This window comes from Lactuca sativa, chromosome 6 (assembly GCF_002870075.4).
Source record: "Lactuca sativa cultivar Salinas chromosome 6, Lsat_Salinas_v11, whole genome shotgun sequence".
Lineage (NCBI taxonomy): Eukaryota > Viridiplantae > Streptophyta > Magnoliopsida > Asterales > Asteraceae > Lactuca > Lactuca sativa.
Window position 1 is genome coordinate 11,503,845 of NC_056628.2, and position 8,984 is coordinate 11,512,828.

The following is an 8,984-nucleotide window of genomic DNA, read 5'->3' on the forward strand; positions in this document are numbered from 1 at the left end:
TCATTTAAATTTGCTTATCTTTTTAACACTTTTCATAAAAATCTCATTTTTATTTAAATTACAATACATGACTCTTTTGTTCAATCAATTGATAAACCAGGATCCTCAAAACAAATGCTTCCTATGGTGTGTACAATCGCGCCGGTGCCGTCCCGTGATCCTGAGAAAACCTGAAAACATATAACACAAAACACTGTAAGCACGAAGCTTAGTGAGTTCCCCAAAATACCACACATAACACATACTAGCCACTCAAGGCTATAACTCCGCAGGCCTTAACTCTGTGGACCCTCTGGTCCTAGCTCTGTGAACCTTCCGGTTCTAACTCTGATATACACACAACATAAATCACATAGAAATAATGCAATGCAACACATCACATAAATAGAATACAATAACTCTATCACATAACTCTAAAATACACTGTCACATAACTCTGTTACCACTCTAGGTAAAGTATAGTGAGAAGACTCACCTCAAACGAAGTCGGATGAACTCTCGTGCTCAACGTCCCGACCTGGCCTCCTCTTATTATTAAAATAACATCCCCGATCAATACTCTCTCATTGTCTCAGTTCTAAAGATTGGGTAGAAGACCATTCTACCCTTCCCTGAACTCCCTTAAGTCAGTCTTGACCAAAACCCTAAAGTCAACGAAAGTCAACGGTCAAACTTTGACCCGACTCGTCCAGTGCACATGGGCGACTCGGCGAGTCCACATGTGTCCACGAAATCCTCCTCTTAGCCTCGCTTAACACGTCGAGCCAACCCCTTACTCGACGAGTTACACCTGGTAGGAATCGCGGGGCAACCCCGACTCGTCGAGTCCTCTCATGAACTCGGCGAGTTGCTCCCAAGACAACACTCATCTGACCTTCTGAGGTAAGATCCGTTCCTCTAATCCATAGATCTGACTTCCCTAGGACCAATAACCACGTAAAGGTCGAATCTTGGTACACATGCTAGGCTCTCTATGCTTATTTTGGTGAAATCCTTCATATCATGACAACCCTAGCTCATAACTCCAAGGAAAAGGCATAAAGCAGAATGGAAGGGACTCTTCGGACCTCTTAAGGTCCAGATCTAGGAGTCATATCACCATAGGACCTCTCATACTCTAGATTCAAGCTAAATAAAGCATGAAGAAACCCTAGATTCATGAAATCTACTAAACAAACGAAGATGGACATGAATCCTTACCTCTCACAACAGCTCTGAACGAAATGATGGAAGATTTGAGTCCCACAAGACAGCCCAACTCGAAATTCATCCTTCCCTTTGCTAAGACACCCCAAAAGATGATGAATTAGCCCTCCTCTTGCACTACAAGCCTCTTCTCTGCTCTCTATGGTTTCTCAGGGTGTAGTGGCCGCAAATGAAGGCCATAAGGACCTTTAAATAGGTCCCAAACCCAAGAAATTAGAGTTTCTCTGCCCAACACCTACTCGGCGAGTCCCTCCTCTGACTCGTCGAGTCCTCTCATTAAATCCGCGTGAGAAACCCGACTCGACTCGACGAGTTGGATCCTCAACTCGTCGAGTCTCCCCTTTAATCAAAAGATTAAACTACACAATAACAACCCTGAAAGTCCGGATGTTACACCCTCATAAGTAGTTTCCTACGAAGTGAGCACCAAAAATTGATTAAAAGGGATGGAAAGGAGCGAAAAGAAGAGGACCTCCTATTATAGGAATGAACAAATCCTTCTGGACATGAATACATTAGAGGATGGCTTCATGGAGAGACTTAGGAGTCTACAAAGAACATCATCAATGACATGTTTCACCTAAGTATCATACATTTTTCTCGCATTTTTTGAAAACTCGGTTGTTACTTTCTTGCCAAGTGTGTAAACAACTCCAACAAGAGCAATTCTACATATAATGGGCCAAGTGGCTCTACCTTTATAAATGGGCTTAAGGAGATTGATGGTATAAGATTAGTTACCCGTAGTGTGCGGGGCATCATACGTCGGAGGTCAAGCCAAATCTTAGAGGGGAAAGAGCAATCAATATAAAAATGAAAAAAAGGTAAATTTGTACTTTTTTACAAGTTTACGTTTTTTTTGTGAAAATATCCTTTTTTTTTGGGTGTAATTTGCTATTGGTTTGTTGAAAAGACATGGCAAATTAGAAGTGGCAAATTATGTAAATTACGTGAAGAAGGAGGGTTAAATCTATAACGAGTCCATCGCTAGCCACTTCCCTCGTTATCCATCTGTTTCTAATTTGGTATATAAATACAACTCCAACATGTGAGCCTATTTATCCCTCTCTTACTTGTAGAAAGAAAGATTCTCTCTGTCAAATATAAACAAAAATCTAAATCTAAATCCAGATCGTTGTTCTCCGTTTGATCTAGTGATTATTACCCTTTTACTGTTTCGCAATAATTTTCTCGGCCAACGAAGCAAAAATGGCTCCTCAAAACGTCGGAATTCTCGCAATGGAAATCTACTTTCCTCCTACTTGTATCCAACAGGTAATTCTTCTTTGTCTTCTTCAGTAATCAATGCATTAAACTGCTTGTACGACACTTCATACTTGCTTTCTTCAATCGGATTATTATCATGAAATCGTTTTACACAACTTTATGTGACTGCTGTTATCGTACAGTTGGATTTTGCTTTCCGTAACATCGATTAGTGCAAAAGGACATGTCTTTTTTGGGTTAATATTAAATTATTGTGAAGATTGACGGGTAGTTGCACATGCAAAATGGATCTAATACGGATAATCTTACAATCTTATGGATTTTGTGGCTGTTTGCTTTTTGTTAAGTTATTCATGCCAACATGATTATGACCAGAGTCTTGATGTTGATTTATGTTTTTGAGAAAAAAAAAAAAAATTCTAAAGCTTTAATTCCTGTGAGCTATGGTAAATAACCTTAAACCGAATACATATTTTTTAGGGGTTTTCGACTGAGTTTTTACTCAGGGTCAGGATACTGTTAGCAATTTTGTATGCCTCGTATAAGGTCAAATATGGAGTTCTTATATATAAGCATGACTAACTTATGGAAGTTGCACATGCACACCTTTTTAAACACAAAAATATATATGCAGAATGTTCGAATTTGCACTTGATTTAATCAATTATTACAACAAAATAGGAGGAATCTTGTGGATCAAAATCAATGCCATCAACATTAGTTACCGATATTTAAAACGAGATAAACCTTTTGGTGTGAAATTTTGCTAAAAAGCTAAAAGTTGCAACTTTAGTACTTTACACATCCCATGAAGAAAGGTGCATAACTTTGGAGTTAAGACCTTCAAAGACATGGACTTTTAAGTAATTTACACACTATTTGATATTTTTTAACTTTTATCTTATAAGTTAGTGTAGACTATAGTTGATTGCTTAATTCTTCTCTATGTATGTTGTGTAAGTAAAGCAGAAGACATTGATGCATTGTATTTAACTATTTATTCAGTCTTTTTCTGACATTTACTTGCAAGCAAGATCTTAAATATAAGTTGTTTTCAACCTTAAATAAAACATTTTCTTTATTTTACAGGATACTCTAGAGGATTTTGATGGAGTCAGTAAAGGAAAATACACAATTGGACTTGGACAAGATTGCATGGCATTTTGTTCAGAAGTAGAAGATGTCATCTCCATGGGGTCAGTATAGTAATTTCAGTTCAACATATTAGAAAGAGATGTTATTCTTTAAAACAATCAATGAAACTTATAATTCTTCATATTTTCAGATTGACAGCTGTCACTTCACTACTTGAGAAATACGAGGTTGATCCAAAGCAAATTGGTCGCTTGGAAGTAGGAAGTGAAACTGTTATAGACAAAAGCAAATCCATCAAGACTTTCCTCATGGATATCTTTGAGGTATCAAATATCAATAAATCCATCTTTTTTTTTTTTTAACAATTCGAAAAGTAAATGATTAATTTTTTTTTTGTAGGAATGTGGAAACACGGATATTGAAGGTGTTGATTCAACAAATGCTTGTTATGGTGGAACTGCAGCATTATTAAACTGTGTGAATTGGGTTGAAAGCAACTCATGGGATGGACGCTATGGATTAGTTGTGTGTACAGACAGTGCGGTAGGTATTCTTTCACTTTTGTGAAAATTTTCTTCCACAAGGGCAATTTGGTCATTTTCTTTTACTAGGTGTATGCAGAGGGACCCGCTAGACCCACTGGAGGAGCAGCTGCCATTGCAATGCTGATAGGACCAGATGCTCCAATTGCATTTGAAAGCAAATTTAGAGCAAGTCATATGTCACATGTTTATGACTTTTACAAGCCTGACCTTGCAAGTGAATATCCGGTACATTCTCCTACAAGGGCAATTTGGTCAATTTACATAAAAAAAACAAGTTGCTAATCTTTTAGATTTTGTTAATTTTTTTTTTTTTTTGATTTAGGTTGTTGATGGAAAGCTTTCACAAACTTGTTATCTCATGGCACTTGAGTCTTGCTACAAGGGATATTGTCAGAAGTAAGTTTCTATTATTAGTTTAATGTGAATAACAAAATATGTTAAAAAGATTATTTATTAATTTTTTTTTATTCTATAGGTATGAGAAATTGCAAGGAAAACAGTTTTCAATTGCTGATGCTGAATATTTTGTATTTCATTCTCCTTACAACAAGGTAACTGATTAACCAACAATTATTTTATTTCCATTCTTGAAACTCATTATAGAATCTACAATAATATATATTTAATATGTTTTTATAAAATTTTGCAGCTTGTACAGAAGAGTTTTGCTCGATTAGTTTTCAGTGATGTTGCTAGAAATGCCAGGTGACTATTGAAATTTTAAACTGTTTATAATGTTTTCTCAACTTTATTTACTTATTTACATTTTTACCCTTCCATTGAACTTGAAAGTATGTTGTTATTTTTTCAGCTCTGTTGATGAGTCTGCTAAAGAGAAGCTAGGACAATTCACATCTCTAAAAGGTGATGAAAGCTACCAAAATCGTGATCTTGAAAAGGTATTATTATAGTTCAATTTGGATTTTTTATATAGAAATTGGATTAGATTAGATGCAAGAAATAGCAACATACTTTCATATATTTGTTTATAATTGGTTAGTTTTTATAAAGTAGAATGTTGTGATAAGAAAAAAATGAAAGTACATTCCTATTTCTTGATTTAAAAAAAATTCATGGTTTATAAACTTGCAGGCATCTCAACAAGTGGCAAAACCGTATTATGATAAAAAAGTTAAACCTGGAACTTTGATCAACAAGCAAGTTGGGAACATGTATACTGCTTCTATATATGCAGCTTTTGCTTCTCTTATTCATGATAAGAACAGCTCTCTGGTAATTAAGCATTTGAAATAAATGTTCAATGTTTTAGAAAAGTTTAATCCAATTTTTTTTTTTTTAATATTGATTCATGATTTGATTTCAGGATGGAAATCGGGTGATGATGTTCTCATATGGAAGTGGATTATCTGCCACCATGTTTTCATTGCATCTTAGTGAGGGAAAAGCACCTTTTAGTTTGTCAAACATTGCAAAGGTGATTAATGTTGATGACAAGTTGAAGAGAAGGACTGAGGTATATCATACATATATGTACTTCCTTTTTCACTTAATAAGGGTAAAATGGTCATTTAATCACATCCAGACAATTCGTTCAGTCCAAAAAAGATACAGTCTGTGCATATACAACACCTACTTTAAACAAATATATAGGAACATTTCTTTTTTACTTAATACATATTGAAGGGTAAATTGGTCATATTTACTCACATTCAGACAGCTCATTCGGTCCAAAAAAAAAACAGTATTTGCATATACAAGACTTTCTCCGGACAAATATATATATATATATATATATATATATATATATATATATATATATATATATATATATATATATATAATATAGGGACATTTCATTTTGACTTGATACATATAGAAGGGCAAAATGGTCATTTACTCATATTTAGACAGTTGATCATTTGTTTGTTATTTGGTGTAGCTTCCACCAGCAAAATTTGTGGAACTGATGAAGGTGATGGAGCATCGATATGGAGGCAAGGATTTTGTGACTAGCAAAGATACAAGTCTTTTAGCTCCCGGGACTTACTATTTGACTGAAGTTGACTCCAAATACAGAAGATTTTATGCCAAGAAGACGACTGAGTTGTCTAATGGCCATTGAAAAGTCAAAGGGAAGAATGTAGCAAATATGGGAAATCAACTTTGGTCTTGTTTTTAAGTGATGGATTTAGTTTGGTTTAGGGTTAGGGTTAGGGTTGATGTTGTAAGAGAAAAAAAAGAGGAACCAATAATTATTTGCTTTTGATTTAAAGTTTGTTACATAATAGCACTTGTTAATTATCTTGAAGAAATGTATTGAGATTATATTGTTTGTAAATTTATTACCCATTTACAAATTATTTGCTCAAGATAAAATTTACAAAGTAATGTAAAGATATTAGGAAATTAGATTAAGAATTCAAGATAGTGGAAATCAAACACCTAAATATATAAAGAGGTTCAGCCAAACATGGCTACATCCCATAACCCTAAATACAAACTCTTTGTGGTAGTGTTCAAATCATATTTCAAGATTCACAAAAGCAATAAAAGCTTTCAACCTAATCAAAATGGAGATGTAGATTCCAATTTCCAACTCCACTTCTTTACTATCATCAATTCATCATAATCACTACCTAACATTGCTTCAAACTTGATATCAATTAATAAACGTGAGTACAAGTTCTACCAAGTTTCCATCCTCCACCATGCACCAGGATATGTGTCATTCCAAAACAATGCATAGAATCCATCTGGTTTTATCAACCAATAACGTCTTTGAACCTCAAAAACTATTTCATTGAAACAAAAAGCATAGATATTAGTATTAAAAACACTAATAGTTCTATACTTTGATCCCCAACAAAATTCTCCTCTATATTATGTGCCAATCCCCACCCCAAACTTCCAATCAAACTCTTGATTAAAAGCAAGTGTGTGATTTCCTTGATCGCCTCCACCTTTGCCAAAGACAAGGACTGCAATGTTATCTTCAATGCCGTTGGTGATATACATTCTAAACTCGATAATAGCATCGGGTGTTGAAGCCATACAAAATGATAGCATTGTGATGATAAAAAGTGAACAAATGAATAAATTCATGTTTGGTTTGTTTGAAATATGGTTTGGGGCATTTTTACAAGTCTTGTACCCATCGATATTTATATGAAATGAAGATAGAAATGTTCATTGGTGTGATAAGATTTCATAAAAAAAAAAGATATTTTTTTAGTATAATTTGTTTTTTGTTTTTTTGTTTTTTTTTTTTGTCAATTTTAGTTACCATACATTTATTAATATACATATTGCAAAATATCATTTTAAACTGTATGTATAACTATTATATGTAATATTTTCGGGTTATGGATAACATTTGTTTTTTTATATATGATAAAATGCCCATAAGGGATCACTGAAATACTAGGGATTGTTTGGCCAAGCTTATAAAAAAATCATAAACACTTTTCAAATTATGACTTATAACTTATAAGATGATAAGTTAGAGGTGTCTAACTTATAAATTTTGACTTATTACCTATATGATACCGGTATAAGTTAGTTCTATCAAAACACCCATTAAAGCTTATAACACTGTGGAACCAATAATAAACTAAAAATAAGCTTAAATAATTTAGCCAAACACCAATACTTCAACCTACCACTACAAGCCATATTATTTTTATATGAACTAGAGGGTGTGCCCTCGCTTTGCTAGGGGTCAGAAATTTTTTTTATTGTTTTCTTGGTTATTTTAAATTTCATAGTTCGTGTTTGTTTATGGGACAATGTTTTAGAATATACATAAGAGACGAAGTTGACAAAATATTGAAACTATGGTGGTTAGATGTTGAAAAACAAAAATTAATATTAGAAAATGAGCCAAAACTGTCAAACTGTAGAAAATATTATGGCTTACTATAATTAATATTAGAGAATGGACCAAAAGCGCCAAGTTGTAGAAAAGAGACGAAAGTTGACAAAATATAGAAACTATGGTGGTTAGATGTTGGAAAACAAAAATTAATATTAGAGAAGAGACCAAAACTGCTAAGTTGTAGAAAATATTATGGCTTATTGTAATTAATATTAGAGTATGGATCAAAATTGCCAAGTTGTAGAAATTATTGTAGCCAAATAATATAACATTAAAGAATAGCGGACCAAAAGTATTAATATGACAAACAATTGTTACCAAAGTTTAAAGAAGAAACTTTACTTATCAAGAAAAAGAAAAAAAAAAGTCCAATAGAAAATGTTTTTCTAGAGGAACAAACAATTAATCTATATATAAATGAATAATGACATTTATATGGGAGCACTTTGTTTTTTACTTATTATTATTATTATTATTATTATTATTATTATTATTATTATTATTATTCCAATAGAATTTGAATTTTTAATAACAAAGTATGTTTTAATAGATTTTTTTGAATGTATGAGTTCTTAATTTATAGTGTACATTTTAGACTTGTATTTTTATTTGAAAGCAAAACTAAAATTCATTTGACAATATTACATCATTTAGAAATTAAGGTCTCGTTTGATAGTTTTTGTTCGAAAAAAGTGTTTCTAGGAAAGTGCTGTATGAAAAAGTTTTCTGATTGTGAAAGAAATCATGTTGTTTGATTGTACATCTGATTGTGCTGAATGGTGAAAAACAATAATATTACCCTGCTGTATTATACTGTGATAGATGAAGTTGTTGAATAATTATAAAAACATACAAATTGTCATACAAAATCAAACTTACACAATAATCATTAAAAAATCCAAACATAATGTTTATTAAGTTGTTTTTAGTTTATTGTTTTTCAAGTTGATGTTACGTTATTATTCTTTTTAGCCATTTTTGTTTTTTTTTATTACGCGGAGTGTGATTCTTGATCTAGTTTATGTCTAGTGGTGGGATTGATGAAATTTTTTAAAATATATTAGGATGATGGTGTT

The 8,984-nt window shown here is 32.8% G+C and overlaps 1 protein-coding gene across 1 annotated transcript; it reads left to right on the forward strand.

Annotated features, from left to right (window-relative positions):
- The first annotated feature begins 2,256 nt into the window (after positions 1-2,256).
- Positions 2,257-6,372, forward strand: LOC111900425 (hydroxymethylglutaryl-CoA synthase). Its single transcript, XM_023896314.3, has 12 exons — positions 2,257-2,481; positions 3,523-3,629; positions 3,719-3,851; positions 3,928-4,071; positions 4,140-4,298; positions 4,396-4,469; positions 4,549-4,624; positions 4,723-4,778; positions 4,885-4,972; positions 5,166-5,306; positions 5,398-5,547; positions 5,974-6,372. The coding sequence occupies exons 1-12, from the start codon at positions 2,416-2,418 to the stop codon at positions 6,154-6,156; spliced, it is 1,377 nt and encodes a 458-aa protein (XP_023752082.1). The 5' UTR covers positions 2,257-2,415; the 3' UTR covers positions 6,157-6,372.
- The last annotated feature ends 2,612 nt before the right edge of the window (positions 6,373-8,984 follow it).